Consider the following 20945-nt stretch of genomic DNA (forward strand, 5'->3'; position numbering starts at 1 on the left):
TGCAGTTTCTCCCTGTCAGAGAACAAATGCTTACAGGAGAGTCAAGAAGAAAAAAAAAAAGTCCCCTGAGCTGATTAGGGAGGGCTTCTATGTACCTGAGTCCAAAGGCCAAGAATCTAAATATCATTCCAAGTCAATAATACAGGCAGTAAAGGATGTTATTTAAGTTGAGAGGGGAGAAGCAGCGTTATTATCTATGTTAAAGCAATTATGTGTTTCAAATGTGGGGATGCGTTGATCTGTTTGTCCATTTTGTTTAGAAAATGAATATAAGTCACCGAACAGTTATAATAAAGCAGGGATGGAAAATGTGTAGTTTGTGGGACAAAACTGGCATGCAAAAGAGGATGGAATCCATTTTGCATTAAATGTAATTTGACAATAAAATAAACTATAATTTTAGCAGACATGTCACAAGGCAGAGGCTTAGAACTGAACAGCCAAATACTAAATGCTGAAGGAAACTTGCTAGAAAAATTGAATGAATATGAAAACCATACTGTGAAATCATACATACTTACTGAAGGCTACAGAAATTTGCATCTTGCAAAGCGTCCAGCTTGGTGCTCAAACCCTTATAAATCCTTTTTTGGGCTATCTGCTGGCGCCGAAGGTCTCTTGGCCCTCCATTGAAAACCATCCATCTATCCATTGAGCCAATCGCATGGGCAAGGTACACCTTGGTCAGGTCATCACAGGGCAAACACAGAGAGAAGTGTGGTGTCCTCCCCTGCACCACAAATTCAGGGAGAACACATCAGCAGGGAAAATTTGAGGGTCAGGGGAAAGCCTTCCCTTCCGTGTTTCTTTACCCCTTCTAATGTCATAAAAGAAACCAAATCAAGAAATCAATTCATGAAAATGTTGTGGTTCCAGCATCGTGATTAGAGGGCAGCATCCTCCTGCACTTCAGAGAACCGCTGAATTAAGCAAATAAGCACCTGCAGCCATGCATGCAAATCAGGCTCCTTGTCTGGACTCATCATTATTACCTGGCACAGTCTGCATCGGCTGCAACAGGTGGAGCTGTGCCTTCGTTACGCGCAGGCGCAGTGCGTGCAGCAGACGTCTCACCTGGGACGTGTTGCTGAGCTGCGATGAAATGCTTCGCAGCCACATCTTCACTCGTAGACCTGCTCAGTGCTGCGTGATGGACGCAGGTGATGCGCCGCGGATGTCCTGTACCTCTGAATACCCATAGCCAGGCCGGATGAGACAAATCAAACAAGAAGCGGATACCTCCAGTCACTGTGTGTCAGATCTAAACCAACTGGAGCAACGAAGGTTCACTCACTTGTAAGTAATAATGATAAATCTGTTGTTTACATTCATTGGGAATTGAAGTCACATTAATCATATATTTTTCAGGTTAATAAAATTTAGTGTGGATGTTACTTGCCAAATATTCCTTGTTGAAAGGAAGAAACATACAAACTATGTTCCTTCATATTCCAGTTTAGTTCCGTGCTTTTCCATTTCCTTTGGAATCATATGTTCCACAGTGTGTCCACAGGGGTTGTGTGGCAGGCAGCACACAGTATACAGGATGATGCTCTCAGTGTGTAGACAAGAACAGATAATAACCCTCAGTGGACCACAACCAAGGAGACAGAAGCTCCTGAGGCTTGACTACAGTGTTTTCTAAAAAATTCTCATGTGACCGTAGTGGCAGTGGCAGTTAGGAAGAGATAAATATAAAATAAAATCTTATCTTTGTTTTTTTTTTTATCTCCTCTGCATGCAGGTGTGTTTCTGGTTTGCCCACCACAGGCAATGGGAAAATGCTGCAAGTGCAACGGGAGACTGCTGTGCATGTGCTTGCTGCCTTGTATGATGACAGGTCACCTTGTGATTTATATCATGGTGTCCATATTCATCACTATCTCCTACACGCCTCCAAAAATAACCATCCACTATGTAGCTTCAGGGATTTCTTCTAATACTTCATCCATGGCCTCTCACCCGGTCGAGCCTTTCTGGAACCTCCGTTTAGAGGACAGTGCACTGTGGAACCAGATGCAGCATGCATGGGACCGTCAGCACAACCCAATACTGCGGGGAAACATCACTGGGATGATGAGAAGGCCAAAAGCGAAACTTATATCGGCACTCGAGGACGAATGCATCTCTGACTGCATGTCACACAAATGTTCCATCCCTCACAAGTATGACTTAAGCAGCTTGCCAGAACAAATGCAGGCATTTGTCAGGTCAATGCACTGCAGGGAGTACCCGCTTCTTATCAACCAGCCTGCCATGTGTAAGAGGAGCAACGGTAGCTTTGGTTTGAACTCGCCGATGCTCGTCATGGCCGTCAAATCCCAAGTGGGAAACTTTGAGAATAGGCAGGCCATCCGGGAAACATGGGGACACAGTGGCTTGGTGAAGGGGGAAACCTATAAGAAAGGCGGACTAGTGCGCACAGTGTTTCTGCTTGGAAGACAGGACTCTACTACAGGTCCTCATCCAGACCTGAAGAACCTGCTGGAGCTGGAAAACCAGAAGTACGGGGACATTCTACAATGGGATTTCAGAGACACTTTTTTCAACTTGACTCTGAAGGACTTACTGTTCTGGAACTGGCTGCAACAATACTGCCCCACTGCCACCTTTGTCTTCAAAGGGGACGATGATGTCTTTGTGCGAACAAACGCCCTCCTGGATTACCTCCATAAACAACTGGAGGAGCACAACCTGTGGAGCTCTTACACCAACGAGACAAACATAGATCTGTTCGTCGGGGATCTGATTACCAATGCAATGCCAAACCGTGAGCCGTCCACCAAATACTACATCCCAGAAACTTTTTACAAAGGAGCCTACCCACCCTACGCAGGTGGAGGAGGTGTAGTGTACTCTGGCTCCCTCGCGTTACGTTTGAAAGAGGTGTCTGACAGGGTCCGCCTTTTCCCTATTGACGATGTGTACCTCGGCATGTGCCTGCACAGACTCGGGCTGTCTCCCAGCCACCACCCAGGCATTTTAACGTTTGATCTCCCACAGACAGACAGAGGAAATCCCTGCGCTTACAGATCTGTGCTCCTCGTTCACAAGCGGAGTCCCAAGGAGATGTTGACGCTGTGGAAACAACTCCACAATCTGCCCGGACAATGCTGAGGCACATTTGCCAACCAAATAGGATTGAAAATGAGCATCTGGCAAAGGGCTGCCACCGCACTCATTTGACAAAATTACTCCCCGTGACTGAATCGCGTGGAGTAGAGCACATTTAATGCCCCTGTCCTCTGAAGATTTTACATATTCCGGTGAGGAGACTGATCTACCTCAAAGGGGACTTTCTTATTAAAAGGACATTTCAGAACATGTTACTCTTAATCACTACAGGTATGTATTTATGTCCTCTCAGGTTAAGATTTATAGAAATATCCTTTACCTGACATGTGTATGGACAATATTATACAGATATTACAAATGTCATCTCTCCACATTTCTTTCATGGAAATCACGGGGAACATTTTAACAAAGGCTGACTCTAATCGTGCCTGGTGAAGTGGGATGTTGAGTGTTCCTACAAGAATTGTGTAAATTGATTATTCTTGTGCTGGTAATAAAGTAATTTTTTTCACACTGTTATGCCATGGATTGGTGAAGTGGTTAGCAATGTTTCTTCACAGGAAGAAGACTTTGGTTCAATTCGAGGCCAGGGCCTTCCTGTGTGGTCTGTTCCGCCCGTGGATGCGTGGGTTTTCTACAGGTACTCACAAAACATCTGCCAGCCCTGTGATTGGCTGAGACTTGTCTATTCATACTCTACCCTTCACCCCAGAGTTAGCTGTGATGGGCCCTGGCACCTACAACCCTGAATTGAATAAAGTATGGGGTTAAATTAGTACTAAAAACAGTTCACTCCAAAGAATTCACTCTGGCCTGCCTGTGGGATGTCCAAAATCACAAAGTAACCATTATATTGAATGCTTCCAAAGAAATTGCAGTTTCCTATTTGTTCACTTCAGATGGGACCTTTTGAGAGTAGTGGGGAAAAAAAAATAAATCAGACATACACACTGAACATGTAGAGTCCATATGTGCTGAGAATCCACAGGCATTCAGAGCTTTCACTAGATTTGCCAAATGAAAGTCAAAACCAAGTCATTGTTGTAGTTTTTAAAAATGAAAAACAAACCTGTAGATGTGGGTCATATTTTTTTGTTGACATTTTCACAATAATCTCAGTCATTTTCAAAAGTGAAATAATATTGTAATTTTCCTTTTATGCTTTTTTGTGATAATTCAATATTTGCTTCTATGTTTTTGCCCTAAAATAGGCGAAGACGTCTTGAATAGTCAAACATATAGCTTGATTTACCACGATTTCTCTCTGTCTGGCTCACAGGACATCAGATTTCACTTTACATTGCCCTGAACAAAGACGAGTTTCACTCTGCTGTCCTAAATGTTTCAAGTAATAATCTGTAAACCTCTGAATTTCCTCACATTTGTCACATCCATTGTCTAACACCGTGTTTGTGGAAGAGTGAATTTGTTGTATATAAGTAAGAATAAGATAATGCTCTTCAACGCCGTTTCAAAGTGAACAGAGGAGATAAAGAAAACAAAACAAAACAATAAAAAAAAAACCTTATAGTGTTTTAGTGGGGCCACATTCATTCATCATTTCATCTTTTAAAAGTAAAACAGAAACAATCTAATAAGCAGTCCTCAAGCCCAAATCAGTTAAGATTCTTAATATTATTTATTAAGATAATTTTATTGGGTTCTCTTCTCTTCTCTTCTCTTCTCTTCTCTTCTCTTCTCTTCTCTTCTCTTCTCTTCTCTTCATTAAAGCCCACGTTTGGCTGGCCTCAGTTATTGATCTTCACCTAAACAGGCAGACAGTCCTGTAAGACTACTGCAGCAGAAGAATTTAATTTAAGAGGAAGATCTGATGAGCAGTAAGAAACGAAAAAAGGGAAACACTGCTCTCAATAGTTTTATTACTGCAACTGCAACCGTGATCTCAATAAACTTAAACAAATAAATATAAGGTCGATTCTGACATTTACAAATTCATGTGGTGATTAGTTTGATTGCCATCTAGTGTTGATGCACTGCAAATGCAGGAATATTCTGGAACGCACCGGAAATGTAAAGAAATATCGGGACTCTTATTAAACAGCACCACCCAGTGGTGTTATCTGGTAACTACCAGAAAGTTCCTGAAGCTTCTGGCTCTCCTCTAGTCAGAGTATAAAAGCGGGGACAGTCCCACTGCTGAGCCAGAAAGCAACACAGGAGAGAAGAGACACTTGAAGACAGTTTCATCAGACAACCAGAGGACTCAACCCTGAACACAGAGAGGATGCTGTGCTCTCATGGACTCCAGTCTGCCGTCAGTCCATTCATGGACATCTACCTGCCTGTTCGCAGTCTGTGGCCAGAGGTCTTAACCACAGAAGTGACACTTTGACATGGATCCATCAATTCTGACTGACCAGGTAAGAATTTGGCTTATGGCTTATTATAAATAAAAAAAAAAAAATTTTGGGGGGGGGGGGGGGGGGGGGGGGGGGGGGGGGGGGGGTCACTGTGAAATGTTCTATACTTAGACAAAACAAAACAAAACAAAAAATAACTAATGGACCCATTAGCGGATCTACTTGTCATTGACTGTAACTTTTAATTGATCACGCATATTCATTTTAATTGTAAAATATTGAGAGTGGCTGGATTAATAAAGCACCATGGTTTCTTTCTTTTGTTTTACAGACAACCCAGGAATCTTTAAATAGGTTTATATTTGATTAAAATGTTGTCCTAAATCACTGGTGGTCTGTTCCCAGATTTGGTTGTTTCCACACTACAATTTAAGTGTAAAGTTAAAACAGATCTCTTAAGCTGGCGGGGAGTCATGCTTGTACCTGAACTTGAGATATGAGGTATATACTTCTTTCACATTGAGACAAACTGTGAATATGTGTAGTTTTCTTCGCGAAGGTACATTCTAGTACGGCAAAAAAAAAAAAAAAAAGCATGTTCCCCGGGGTCACACGCCCCCCCTGGAGTAACGCCATCCGCGGTTTAAACTAGAAAGCCTGTTTACATCGCGTATTACGGTAAAGCAGTCGGAAGCCGACGGGAGCTTCATGGTGCGTTCAAGCACACCTCAGTTGCCTGCATAAATCACAACAACAGTACTGTACGGGTGTATTGTACCAAAACGTTATCGAAAATCAAATTGTTTTCAGTAAACTGCAGCAGATTCTTGTTCGACAGGCTCTCAGGTACCTCTGGGCCAATGTGTGTGTGTGTGTGTGTGTGTGTGTGTGTGTGTGTGTGTGTGTGTGTGTGTGTGTGTGTGTGTGTGCAAGGTTTGTACATGTGGGCGGCTGGGTGTATTGTACAGCTCACCGACTGGAGGAGGAGGAGGAGTAGTGAAAGCTGCTGCTTTTGAGGTAGAAATGTGAAGAACTTCATCAAAATGAGCTTTAACTTGAGTCTTGGGCCCCACTTTCAAATATGAACCGGTAAAATGACAATCTCAGTTTATAGACGTGCTGGGATCTCACTAGTTCAATAATTCTCTGGAGTTTTTCTTGCCTTCTTTCATCTACATAATGACATTAAAACGAACAACATGTTGGCTCACAGTGACGTGGAAATTAAAGTATACTTCTAAACCGGACTTTTGCAATTCTCTTTTCTAAATAACTTTGAAATACGTCTCATAATAATCCAGTTTCACTTAGAGACGTAAAAGTAGAGACTGTTGGCATCCATATTTGATAAAACTTTAAGTTAGAGACCCTGGACCATTTTCTAATGAAGTTGCTACAGATTATGATTTCTGGGACAATGTATTTTTTTGCACTGAGCTTCTCTCTCCCTGTGATTCTGCTTCTCCAAAGTTTTTTTTTTTTTTTTTTCCCCAAGTAAAAGAGACTTTGTCCTCCCCAGTGTCACCTATGCTTGCTAATATCAGATCGTCTGGTTTTTATCTGTTAAGGTGACATGAAATGAACATGTTCTAATCAATGTTATGTAAATAAAACGGAACTGATTTGAATGCTCTTAGGGTTGATCAGTTAAAATGAGCTTTACCCATGAAAGCAGAGGCATCTACAGGTGCATCTCAAAGAAAGAGTATTGTTGGAAGGTTGATGGATTTGTCGGTTATTCCTTCACTAAACTAAACATTCATAGCCAATCTGTCTTTGTCTGATCATTTTGGCTTGATGTGTATGATTAAAAAAAATGGAAAAAGGATCTTAACTAAATGTTCTGAAGTTGTGATATTGATTGTGTTAATTGACTGAGCCCAGGGGGGGCGCGTGATCCCGGGGAACATGCTTTTTTTTTTTCTCCTTTTTTTTTTTTTTTTGCCGTACTAGAATGTATACTGTGAGGTGTGACAGCAAAGACGATCATCTGTGGAAAAAACCGGAAGAAAACTACACGTTTACACACTCACTCTCTCACACACTCACAGTGCATGCAGTGCACGCTCACATGACCCGCCCACTTCACCACTTTCAGCCAATCACAGGCCAACTCGCTCCAACGGTGCGTTCAAGCCACACAAAAAGAATCGGAACTATTAAACATCACTAAACCTTAACATTGTAACAAGAACATAACTGCAGAGATGTGACACTATTTTTGTCATTTTCCTGAGTAAAAAGATACATTGGCAGGAATCCCAGCCCCTTTTTTCCAATCAATCAATCAATCAATCAATCAATCAATCAATCAATCAGTGAAAAACTTTAATTGTCCTCTTCAATAAAAGAGAAGATTTCTTAATTTCTCTCTCTAGTAGTCTGTGTGTGTGTGTGTGTGTGTGTGTGTGTGTGTGTGTGTGTGTGTGTGTGTGTGTGTGTGTGTGTGTGAGCAGCCTGGGGCAATGAGGAAAGCCACCCTGAGGAGGCGGGGTTTAGTAGCATCCCACCAATTACTGATTAACACAAGAGTGACTGACATAAAATTAAACTAATCAGCATCATTTCATGTCCCAGACTTGAGGGGCTTTTTAAATCGCCCCTGGCTCAGTGATAGGCTTAAAGTCAGCTCTGGTTTGTTGTTGCTTGTTTCCTCATTACCACACACTAAAAAGACTTTCTGTAGCATTTACTGTACATGAGTGGTTCTCAGTGTAGGGTCCAGGGCCTCTGAGTGATGGCAGGTTTGTGAGTTAAATTAACTATGGGGTAATAAAGGGATCTATTAGGCCCCCTGATTTTTGGTTGTGAAACACTCATTTAATTCAATTCCAATCTCGACCAAACAAAATAAACAGAAATGATCATTATTGGACAACAGGGGGCGCTGATGGCAAAAGACCAAACCTCATTATTTTCAAACATTAAAAAGGGATTAGTCAGTGAGGGACAGTCGTTTTTCAGTCAAGGCCTTTCCACAGAAAACTACCAACAGCGAGACACAAGGCACAGCAAGGCTCATTTTGTGAATGTTTAATTTGGAATTCTGTAAAAAAAAAATATATAGTGCCTTTACAGTAAACAAATGTGCATCATGTTGCAAGAAACATTTAAATAAAAAAGTTAATAAGTTTAAACACTAAAGTGTAAACAGTACACTTTGGTATTTATTTAAAGACACTCCTAAGGTACATGCAGTGTAACAAACAGGCAGTTCGTTCCTCATGTAATCACACACAGCACTTTACATCCAGCACTTTAAATGTTCCTCAGCACTTTGAGGGCCACACAGCACTTCACGATGACGCTATTTCCACATATAAATAAATTGCACACCATTGTTGTTTTGAACTTATTCACTGAAACTCCCGTTGTTGCCCGTAGATCCGTCCGGGTGCGCCCCCTGTTGGTTGGCCGTCTGTAGAGGCAACGCAACAACGAACTGATTGAGCATCGTGCAATATATGTGTATTTAAGACTGGCTGATTCTTTTAGATGTTGGTGTGTGTGCTGTAAATGTTTTTAGGTGTGAGTGGAAAGTTTCAACTCACCTTCTTCTCTTGCGTTCAGGCCGGTGTCCAGGTAAAAGATTCCCCCTGTGACAGACACTGCACTGGGTTCCTGGGTGAGCTAAGACGAAGAGCAAACTGGGGGAGTATTGCATTTAGCAAGGTTTAGGATTTAATTTTTTATTTAGGTGATTGATTTTGAGGTTTATTTGTTAATATTGGTTTTCGTTTCATTAACTTATGGTTATTGTTTTGCTTGGGAGGATTTTACCATAGTTTTAACTGTCACCTTTATCACCTATGGAGGTTTGAGCCAGTTGAATAGAATGTATTTAAGACGCCTTTGAACATCGTTCTCTGTTCTGCTGCTGAAGAAGTGACACTCCTGTAATCCTCCAATGCACTTGCACTTTTTGTTATTTGTGCACTTTTCAAAATAAAAAACAAAATAACATGGACCACCCAACAAGCTGCCTTGTCATATCCTTTTGCTGCTCACTGACCCCACCGCTTTCCGGACGCTCTGGGCCACATGCAGCTAATGACAATTAAAATTAAACAAGTTTAACTTCGTATGCAAACAATCATGAAAATTTCCAAAATAGTGCTGCAACAGTCAGAGTGCTGAACATGTGTGGGGCCTTGTTTTGGCCTGTGGCCTTTTTTTTTTAAGGCCTTGACGATTGTTTGGGAGGGCTCCAGGCCAGCCATCTTGAAACCTCTCTGTGGTCTTTCTATCATGGATCACTCCTGAAACTCGTCTCCATCCAGTCCACCCTGCCTGTACACCTGTCTCTCACACCTTGTCTACTGTATGAAAACATCTGTATTAATCAATTCATTACATGTTTTACCAGACGTATGTAGTATTGCTTCAGATGTAATTTGAAAATCATTCCACTAGATGGCAGCATCTCCCTGCACAAGCAATCTTTAAAAAAAACCCCACTGAACTCTCAAACTTTGCTGCCATATTGGCACTTTGCCACGAGCGGTCAGCCTAGGTCAAAAATAAATAAATGAATAAAAATCAACCATTTCAACCCGAGGAAAAAACCCTCAAGTTTATTTTTAGGACCATGCTCTTTAAATTGCACCTCTCTTTTACATTTTCATCATTCCCACTTCTGCTGGTTTCATTTTGCAGTGATTAGAATGAAATAAGACAAACATATGATGCAATGACTCACACAGGATTGCAACTCGGAATGTTTATGTCTCAGACTTCCCTTTTAGGGAAAAATTGATGGAATATTTAAAATTAAAGTTGGACAGCAACTTCCTGGCGTTAACGTGTCGATGCCGAGCTCAAGATTGATAGCATGTGTATTTTTCCTCAATGATATCTTTACTGGGCTTGGGCTCTCCACTTGTCAGTAGTAGTTTAAACCCCTCGCCCGCCTGCGTGTTATTTATTTATTCCAGATTCACAACAAAGCCTGAAGTGAAGGACTCTGTCGAGAAGTAGGGCAACCACAGCAAGATGCCAGATAAAAAAAAAAAAAAACTCACCAAAAACCAAAAAAAACCACCTTCCTCCTTTCAACATATTGTATCTCTCAAAAAAACAAGGACGGATGATGAAACCTCGACCGGCAAACACAGTGCTTCACTGCTCGGGGGATATTGTGTCAAGGCATGGTGTCAGTATTCTTGACACAAAAAGGGAATATATGATTTTTTTTTTTTTGACTGGTGGGGGAGTTTATTTATTTCTTTCTTTTTTTTGTCTGGCGTTCACCTTTGGATGAACTCCTGAAAGTGGAGGCGGGAAGAAAAGTGATGAGGAGGAAAAAAAGGTAGCAAAAATAGAGAGGAAGGATGAGGAGGAAGAGGAGGAGGAGCAGAACACAAGGCTCAGCTCCAAGTAAATCATCTGCATTGTTCTGCTCCCTAATGCCGCTCATATGCACCAACACACACATACATACACACACACATTGAAAATGCCAGGACAGCATCAAACACAGACATACCCACACAAAGGGAATCTCAGGCACAAATTCACACTTCCATGTTCTCGTCTTAGTTTGTCCCTGGTGGAGATGGTTTTTAATGCGCCATAATCCCCCTTTTTCCCCTTGAACACATAAAAGAGATATCCTCCTATCTATGTAAGTGCTTGTGACGGCCACCAGCCCCTCATGAACACACATGTGTTGACACACACACACACACACACACACACACACACGCACACACACACACACACACACACACACGCACACACACACACACACACACACACACACACACACACACACACACACACACACACACACACACACACACACACACACACACACACACACACACTCATCAACATGCAGTTATTCCTTTGGCGCTGGATCGCAGGTTGTTAATTGGCTGCCAAGCAGAGTGTGTGTGTGTGTGTGTGTGTGTGTGTGTGTGTGTGTGTGTGTGTGTGTGTGTGTGTGTGTGTGTGTGTGTGTGTGTGTGTGTGTGTGTGTGTGTGTGCACTGCAGAGCCGGGGATGCTTAGACATTCCCGTCACGTCCCAGAGCCTCGATTAAGACGTTGCTCCAGTTTCGAATAGACAGACATGTGGGGGAGGAGAGGAGGAGAGGTAGAGAGGAGGCAGCAGGGGGCAGAAAAGATGAGAGAACGCCAGAGGAGAGAGGAAGGCAGAAAGAGAGGTGATGAGGTGGAGCACAGCAAAGAATGAGAGGGAGCAAAAATGAAGGGGATGGAGAGAGAGAGAGAGAAGTGGTAAAATACTGCAGTAGTCCCCCGTGTGAGAGACCTGGACCTGATAACTTGTCCTCGACTGGATTTCTTATCGATGTTATGGAGGCTCATGAAAATATTTCGGGTATCTACGGTAAAGGTACACTGTCTAGACACTATTGTAAGGTGGATGTGACATCTACTTCTGTGATTCAAATGTTAAATTCACAAATCTGCAAACATTTAGCACAGGAAAATTCACTGAATCAAAGGGTCTATTTCAATTCTGACGTTGAACGTTATTTGTCTCCCAAGGTTTCTGAATGTTTTCCACAGAATTTCGTCATCATCACAACCTCATTTCATCGACATTATCAGGACACTTGCAGTAAACAGGTACAAAGACGCTTTAATTTCAAATTTCCGGTAAGTGTTATCTTCCATATTCTGCCACTGCTGCAGGCTTCACACTGATGTATTTGCATCTTAAAATTTCTGTTCATCTCCATTTACAATCACAATAAATGTTTTTATAAAAATGTTCTTGATAGAAAGAACCAATAGATTTGCTCTCCACTTATTTCTTTTCATTGTAAATTCTTTTTGAATATTAAAAAGGAAAAAAAAAAAACATTCAGGAAAAAAACATCCCCCAAGCGATCAGATTGCGTTATTACCGCTGCTCTTTGGCGCCCCCTCAAGGCCTGCACTACACTGTGAAAACCGCCAGTCTAACCTACAGCCCTGATGGGATTTGCTTTTAAGTATAAGCTAAAGAAACAATATTTATCACTTAAAATGATTCCATCTTAACATTCCGGGTCAATTTCAAATGATTATGTCTCCATTTGATAAATGACACTTGTACAAAGAACAAAAAAAATGTATCAATTGTTTTTTATGAACAATAAGTTATATTGTGAGCTTGTAAAATAACAATCAATAGTTTCTTTCATATCACATCTGCAATTTTCAAAAGAATCAATCAGATCTAATACACATGCAAACTGAAAAATGTAGTATACAAGACAACAAAAAGGACACATGTACTGTTCCCATGGGTAAACAGACCAAAGTAGCATAATTAAGTCATTAAAATTATTGCATGAGATATATTTTAAAGTAAAAAAATATCTTCTAATGTGCTGCTATTGTTAACTGTCATCCTGGTCACATCATAAATGAACACCTGTGCTCTTGGAACACCATTATTATTAACCCTCGACAGTAATTCAAAAGTATATGTTAAAAACTTTAACAAGACATCATCTGATGTTGACTGAAGTTGTAGATATGAGTGTGCATGTGGTGATCTGTTTCTCGCGTTTCACCTGTGATAGGCTGTTGACTTGTCGCGAGTGCACCCTGGGGTGGTGGTTAGCACTTCTCTGATCAGCTCCAGGGCCCCTTGATCCTGAACTGGATGATGCACAGATAAGATGAATGGAAGGGCGATTATTTCCCAAAACTTTCAAATTCCTCATGTTACTGTATACCTAAAACTAGGATGCTAGAAATCACATTTTGTTTGTAGCCACAGTGGTTTGCAAAGTCACTTTAGGGGGCAAACTAAATAACGCAACACTTAGAACCAATAAATCCAGGCCTTGATCTGAGTATGTAAACATTTAACCACCACCTAGTATCCTCTGAAAAAAAGAACGAGGTAAAAAAAAGACCTGACTGTTTCTATTTCTAATATCTTGTATGGCCTATGCATGCAACATTTTCATGGGTACATTTGAACTATTACTACTTTCCAAGAGTGTTTCTACAGTAAACCTTGGGTATCAAAGCATATGATTGTGTTTCTACAGCACATTGCATGGACACATTGAGCGTGTTGAAATGTGTTAGTCTGTAAGAGGCGAGACGGGTCAGACAACAGATCGTGACAGTTTTTCTCAGGCTTGTGCCAATCAAGGTCTTCACTGAATTCTTGCAATAGTTTAAATATTTCAAGACTCCTGACAGCACTTGGTGCAAAACTCTAACTTGTACACTTGTCTTTACCTGGAGGATAAGGACACATTATCTCGCCAGGAAGTATGATCGTCAACTCCTGATGTACTTCTGATTTGGTCTTTCTTGCGGTCGTGGTACGGTTCAGTTTTGGTGGGGGCGTTCTAGATGGTGTGTTGACGTCTCCTTGTGAGAGTGAGGGTTCTCCGGTTTCTTCCGACCATCCAAAAACATGCATTTGGAATTAATGCTGACCGTAAATCACCCAAAGTTGTGAATGTGAGTGTGTAATTGTCTCTGGATTGGCCAGAGATGGATGTAATGGATGGATGGACTTTTTTTTTCTTTTTCTGTAGCACATTTTCATCGCTTCAGCAGTCTCATGTAATTCACACTATTAGTTGCACGCACGCAGTGCTCAACCTCCATTGGGAGTGATTTGGGGTTCCGTGACTTGCCCAAGGACACTTTGACACATGTAGAGATGGAGCCATGGATCAAACTGCTGCTCATACCCTCCAAGAAAGAGCTCATTGGATCAACATGAATTCATTATATCATCCTCACACTCATACATAGATACATGCATTGGCCTCCTAAATTAATCAGGTAAAGTCAATATTTTAACGCTGTTATGCGAGCAAGATACAAATGTGTGGTTTGAGCAGCCTTCTATAAGTCTTCTGTTCAGCCCTATTGATCTTAGGATCCCAGCGGACTATGTGTGGAGGCAGGTTACACCTTGAACAGGTCACCAGTCCATCACAGAGCAGACAGAGAGACAACCACGCACACTTTCACATCAATTTTAAAATCACCAGCCAAGCTTGTTTTTAATGGACTGTTGTATTTTACTGAAGCACCGAGGAGAAAACCTCGACAGACACAATGAGAACGCGCAAACTCCGTGTCCAGGATGTAAACCAGGGCTCGTCGCACTGTGTCAGCGCTAAAAGCTATAACGAGTACTTTGTAAGACTATGTTTGTCACCGTGGAGTGTTGGGGTTTGGCCATAATAAAAAAGTTGAGTTAAATATTCTAAAGTTTTGTAAAACAGTTTCAGAATTGAGAAAGTAAAATATGTACTACATGCAATGAGGACAAGTTGAACGTTTTAGACATGACTATAATTTGAAACGGTAAATTGTAAAACAATTGGAGGCAAGAGATACATATTTAGGAGTTGAGAGAGTGGTCGGCTTTCAATCGGAAGGTTGCAGGTTCGAGTCTCCTTCTCTCTCGGTCCACATGTCAAAATGTCCTTGAGCAAGACACTGAACCCCAAACACCTCCCATTGGATGGATTACAGCCATATCCATTGGTTTGGCCAAGAGGTTTAAGGAGCAGATTTGGGATTGGGTGTTTGCAGCTTTGAATCCCATATACCATACCATAATTAGACTGAACCTCTGCATTCTTGAAATAGGGTTGGCCAATGAAGAAAAGAAGGGAATCCGCCAAAGGGACTCAATAAAGTTTGATTACTTTAATTAGTCATTTAAATGATCGCAGTATAAAGTTGAATTGAACGTTTTTTAAATCAATATCAGTATCTAGTGCCACCAATTAATCTCAAATGCATGCTTTTGAACTGTGGGCGGAAACTGGAGTACCTGAAGAACACCCGGGGAGAAAACACAGGGAGAACGTACAAACTTAACACAGAGAACCTTCAAAGCAGGGATTCAAACTGGGGATAATCCCGGTTGTGAGACTGGCCTGCTAACCACTGCCCTCCCAAAATGACATTATTATTTACTTCCAACACATATTATGACTCTCAAGTTAATTAATGATATTATTCATCTTCTTGATAGACTCTCGTCACCACTCGCAGTTGACAGTCGATCTAATTAAAACTATCTTAATGATATCATAATGTGTATCATCGGATTTTCTTGTTCCCCACAAGGTTTATACTTCTGCTGAATAAAAATGAGAATATGATTAAAATTCAGAGTGAGCAGAAACACTGTCCCAGTCACCTCTATATGTGACAATGACAAAGAGAGACGACGGGAAAGAATGAGAAAAGAGGAGGGAAGGGGGGGGACTGATAAAAAAAAGGCGAGATCTGAGCTATGAAAATACATAAAGATTAAAGAATAAAAAAAGGAAAACACAAAACAAGTCAGTAGGAGTTGTGGGGAGGCACCACGGTGATAATCTGAATGTTAGACACTCTGAACTCTTGGTTAAACCCAAATGAAGCCATGAGAGACTAGTGGACATTTCTAGGTCACACATATGCAATGAGTCAGACAGACCAGACGAGTCACCGTCGCCAAGTTGCCTGCAAAATACTGTACACACAGATATTTCTTACTCCAGCTTTCCTGTTATGCAATCGTGCCAGAAAGAAAGAAAGAGAGGGAGGGTGAGAGGGAGAGGACATGAGGCACTAATCAGACACCAGCAGACACACACAGACTTCTCACAGCTGTCTGCGGAAGACTGACAGCAGGCCATGTTGTTCTTTCCAAGCTGCAGCATCCAAAAGGCTTGTTTTGGTTTCAGTGCTGATGAGTCACCATCTCAGACATTTCCACCAGGGATAGTCTTCAATACGAGTGCAAAGTCAGATGGCGGCAGAAGACAACAACTGCTCTGCTGCTTTGGAACAGACACGAGCAGAGCTCCGGGGGCCTCAAGAGCGCGAGGTCAACCGTGGAGTGTCCACTCGCACGACATTAAATGAGAGAAATCAAATACTTCTTTCTCAGCTAATTGCCCTCATTTGTTACCTTTCTTACCTTTTCTTGTCTGCTTAAAGGTCAGAGGACAAGGTTAATTAAAGACACAGCCGTCATTGCTCTCTTGAAACTGCCTTTCTTTGCTTTTGTGACCTTGGCTTTCTTATTTCCCACGTACGGCCGCGTGTGCATGTGAAGGACTGCTTTCTAAGTGATCTCAAGGTGCTATCATGTTTGTTTGATGGAGGATAATTAAATAGGCAATAGAAACCAGGCTGCTCTCATCGCTATTGATTCATTTGTCGCACTCAAACGTGCACACACACGCACACACACACACACACACACACACACACACACACACACACACACACACACACACACACACACACACACACACACACACACACACACACACACACACACACACACACACACACACACACACACACACACACACAGGAAGTCAAGACCCTAAAGCCCCAGGTCTCTAAGAGGAGATGTCTGATACTCCCACGTCAGCCATCAACAACCTTTCATGTTTCAATAGGCTGATTTAACCTAATCCATATCAGCCACCATCCTTCAGCCTCGGTAGCAGAGTGAATCCATACAGAGTCCTTGACTGGAAAGTGTTTGTTTGATGAAAATCTAACAATTAATCCTGCGAAAGACCCACCTTCCACCATAATTATTCTGCCATCCCTTAATCTTTAAATCTGGAGAGAAGCCAAAAGACAGAGAGTTCGGTCACAGCTGACAGCAAGGAAGTTCAATTCAATAGCCGTTATTATTTTTGGAGTCTTTCCCTACGTCACAAAGATTACAAACTGGGTGATTTGTGATGTTTGTGACGGTAGACTTCAGGAAGCACCTGCGTAGCGAAGGAAAATCATTGAAATTCACATTCGAAAAAAGATGTAAATTGTGGTATACACCTTAGCAGGTACTTTTTGAAATGTCATGTCACAATAAAGATTAAAAATACTACCCAGAAAAACCCATAGCCTCCAGCAACATTACTTCAATTGAAAGGTATGACTTGAGGACTATTTTGAGAACTTTCTTGTTGTCTGAGTAACACCATATGGCTAAATGTGTAAGTTCAGGATAAGATCATGAATTCAAAGCTTCATATTTTTTAAACTATGCAATGGTGAAGAAAGTTGATCGAAATAATCACACAGTGGATGTTTTGTTAGGTTTAGAAGTTTCTCCAAACTTTTAGCCCTGGTAACTATTTGAGGTGTGCACCTTTATTAAATCGTCTTTTCCCCTCTTTTTAATCGGGACATAATTTCAGTGTTACATGAATATATATTGCCTAATTTCAAAATAGGACCGTGAACATGTCTTCACAAAAACTAAATCCTAATTTTCTTTCTCTTTCGCTCTGACACCTGCTTCCAGTTTGGCCATTTGTGTGCTTTTACTATCTTTCTTGTTCTGTTTGCAAATAACCTTGCCAGTTCTGAAAAATATATTTCCATTTTTAAATTACATTTTTCATGTTTTTGAAAGCTGACTTTTTGCACCAAATTTTTTGTCTTCCCTATGTTGTTTCTGTGGCCACTTGCGGCCACCATTGAATACTACCTTCTAGCCCGCAATTGTGCATATCATTGTCACGGATTAAAGTCAAATACGATCCCTGACTTTGAAAGACCGCATTCAAAAAAATGGCAGTTGGTCAATAACTCAGCATTGATTCTTTTTACAAACTAACAATGATTCAGAAAAAAATGTCTACAAAGGCTTCATGTTCTTTGTTTTCCCACCGCTATACTAACAGGAATCCATAAACATGCAAACACATTAACATTTCATATCCTTACATTTTACATGCGTGCATCTGTTGCGGTGGTGAAATAAAACACCTGTTGCGTTTGCCTTTTCAAAGCACGTCTATTAATTTAACCCGAGCTTCATAAACCACAACATGGTGTCTTGGTTCCACGCGGGTCTTTGTTCTGGACATGTGTGTTTCTTTTGTTCTCTGTAATGTGTTTTGTTTGCCTGGATCTGTATGACAATGATTAGCTCTGATGGATGATAGTGACCAAATAATTGTGACAAGGACACAACATTAACATTGAGGCAGGGACAATGGCGGTGCAGCTGCATGGCCACTGCATTATTCAAGGCAGGATGGATGATGGAGGGAAAAAAAAAAAAAAAGAGGAAGGGGGAGAAAATAGGCAGTGGGAACAAGAGGGGATGGGAAGGAAGGATGAGAGGAGGAAGGGGAGATAGGGAGCTGAAGGAAGTCTGTGTATGGAGCAATTTATGGAATGAAAATGGACGGTGAAGGCGGAAGGAATCGCAGATAAATGTATAGCAAAGAAAAACACTTGCATTAACAGACAGACGGAGTTGAGGGTGAATTATCAGAAGGACAGGTAAGGTCAATGTGTCGGCGCAGAGGGTGGAACATTGAATTTGTAGCTGCATTTAACCATAGCTGAATTCCTATCGGGAAATGCATCACAGAATTCATTTCTTTTTGTAAATGTATAAGGCTGGATCCTGAAGTGTGATTCAGGACATGAAATTGATTATTGATGGTATCTGGAATACAAAATGTACACACAGGCATATTTCTCTTTGAGTTAATCAACGCAAGACACTCAAAGCACAAAAGTACATTTTTGTGGCGAGAAAATAAAAAGAAGGATATAAAGAAGGACTATAAAGCAGTAGTATAGAGAAGTAACTATATGATGAACTTGGAATATAATAAAATGTGTCAGATTATCATCTAACGAACAAACTCTATAACATAGTAAACGACAGGAACCATAGGAACTCATTGCTGGGCCTCTTTACATTCAAAAAGCAGCTTTTATGTACTATTAGAACCAAACAAGATCATTAGCATTGATTAGAAGTTACAACTAAACTAACCCGGGTACTTGATTTAAGTTTGATCTCTTAATCCGACCTTAGTCTGTCATTAAAAATGTGTCTTTACCTGAAGCCATGATGACAGGCTACATAAAGTTGTTTAGTGATGACATGTCCTCATAATGTGAGTAAGGAGACAGACACTGGTCCCCACAATGCTAGCAACACGGAACACACACCACATGCGTGAACACAGTCGCGCATTATGAGGACACGCTTTGAGTGTATGTCAAAAGATTTATTTTTCCCACATCATCAATAAATACCCGTCAACCCACACAAACCCCGACACAACACCCCTCCTGCCCCGGCTGCCAGAGAAACTATTGGTGCAAACGCTATGGAGATGCCTAGATAAAGCCCGTCTTCGCCAGAGAACTGATGTAATCGCTGCTGTCCTTTAACAAGAAATAAGACAAACTGGACCCAGAGGACAGATTTATTGATCCCACGGTGGTATCGGCCCAGTCCATCAATGAAAAATAAATAAATGTGAGTGAATGTAAAAATATCATGTTGACACAAAAGTCTAGACTTCGTCTTCACGTTCCGTTTCCTGCGTTGCGATAACCTACAGAGACCCTCTCTGACTTGATCCTCATGAGTATGATTTTGAAAACTAATCACAACAAGTCGTGTCTAAATTAGTGCCAGTCTGCCATCCGTAGACGGTTTGTCTGCGGAGGATGGAATCAGAAGACGTTTGGACTATCGAGGCCATGAGGTTTGGTATTGCAGTTCTCCAGTTTGGTTCAATCATGGTCTATTTTAGGTTTTTCTCTGTGTTGAAATTTGTTCTGTCTTGCCTTTGGTGTCAGTGAGCTAATAAAATATGCATGGTTTGGACTTTTCACCTTTCCGATTTTTATTCCTTGTATAAATCAAAGGAAAATGGAGCCTTTTATGGTTGGAGCTCATCCATGTTTGATGTGCAGCCAGGAGGGAGACCTAGATAATAGAAGCTATCAGAGACATACAGCGCAGTGTGTGTGTGTGTGTGTGTGTGTGTGTGTGTGTGTGTGTGTGTGTGTGTGTGTGTGTGTGTGTGTGTGTGTTGTGTGTGTGTGTGTGTCCTTTTTCAAATTCAGTTTCGTTCCCAGGCATTAATGGACTTGAATGTATTACGACGTACACTTTCTGATGGTCTGACACCGAGCTCAATGGGTTCACGTACACATGCTCACACACGTTTACATGTGATTTTAATAAAGTGTGTTTAAATTTATACGGCAACAACATGAGACGGAATCGGGCAGAGCGCCAAATGAGGTCAAGCAGTCGTAAAATTTCCCTTTCTTCGACTTCAGACATTTGTCAAAGAGCAGCGAGACGTTTGAATTGAGTGCTCTGAAATGTTCCCATCTTAAACTTATTCATCATTCATTCATCCCTTATCCATTCAGACAAATTCAGCCATTCAAAGTAATTCAAACAGCCATTGATTTATTTTTTTCTGTCAGGGTAGAAATAATAAGAAAATACCTCTGAGGGGAGATCACACAATGTGATCAAAGTAAAGCAATGAGTGATCCATCAGCTGCTGTGGGTGATAACTAATCATCTGCAGAGATTGTCTTTATAGAAACTTCACTCTTATCTCTATTTTTGCATTTTGTCGAAGCTCTTGGCAGCTAACGCTCGCTGTGGGAGAAAATCAATAGTCATTTTAGAAACATGACTTAATGATGACTTATTACACACTGTAGTGAGCACTGGAGGGATGGAGGTCCGACTGAGAAACAGAGATTTTTCGGCACATTTCCCCTTTTGCCTTTATTAGCACTTGATAAT

At 41.2% G+C, this 20945-nt stretch overlaps 1 protein-coding gene across 1 annotated transcript; it reads left to right on the plus strand.

The window, feature by feature from the left end:
• The first annotated feature begins 1137 nt into the window (after positions 1-1137).
• LOC308118013 (N-acetyllactosaminide beta-1,3-N-acetylglucosaminyltransferase 2) lies at positions 1138-3593 on the plus strand. Its single transcript, XM_080477184.1, has 2 exons — positions 1138-1296; positions 1745-3593. Exon 2 carries the CDS (start codon positions 1774-1776, stop codon positions 3115-3117), a length of 1344 nt encoding a protein of 447 aa, XP_080333310.1. The 5' UTR covers positions 1138-1296; positions 1745-1773; the 3' UTR covers positions 3118-3593.
• The last annotated feature ends 17352 nt before the right edge of the window (positions 3594-20945 follow it).

Source organism: Lipophrys pholis (genome assembly GCF_963383615.2).
Source record: "Lipophrys pholis genome assembly, chromosome: 12".
Taxonomy (NCBI): Eukaryota; Metazoa; Chordata; class Actinopteri; order Blenniiformes; family Blenniidae; genus Lipophrys; species Lipophrys pholis.

What these genes read in the sequence shown, in the direction of transcription:
- LOC308118013 (XM_080477184.1), top strand. Translation starts at nt 1,774, where the DNA reads ATGGGAAAATGCTGCAAGTGCAACGGGAGACTGCTGTGCATGTGCTTG.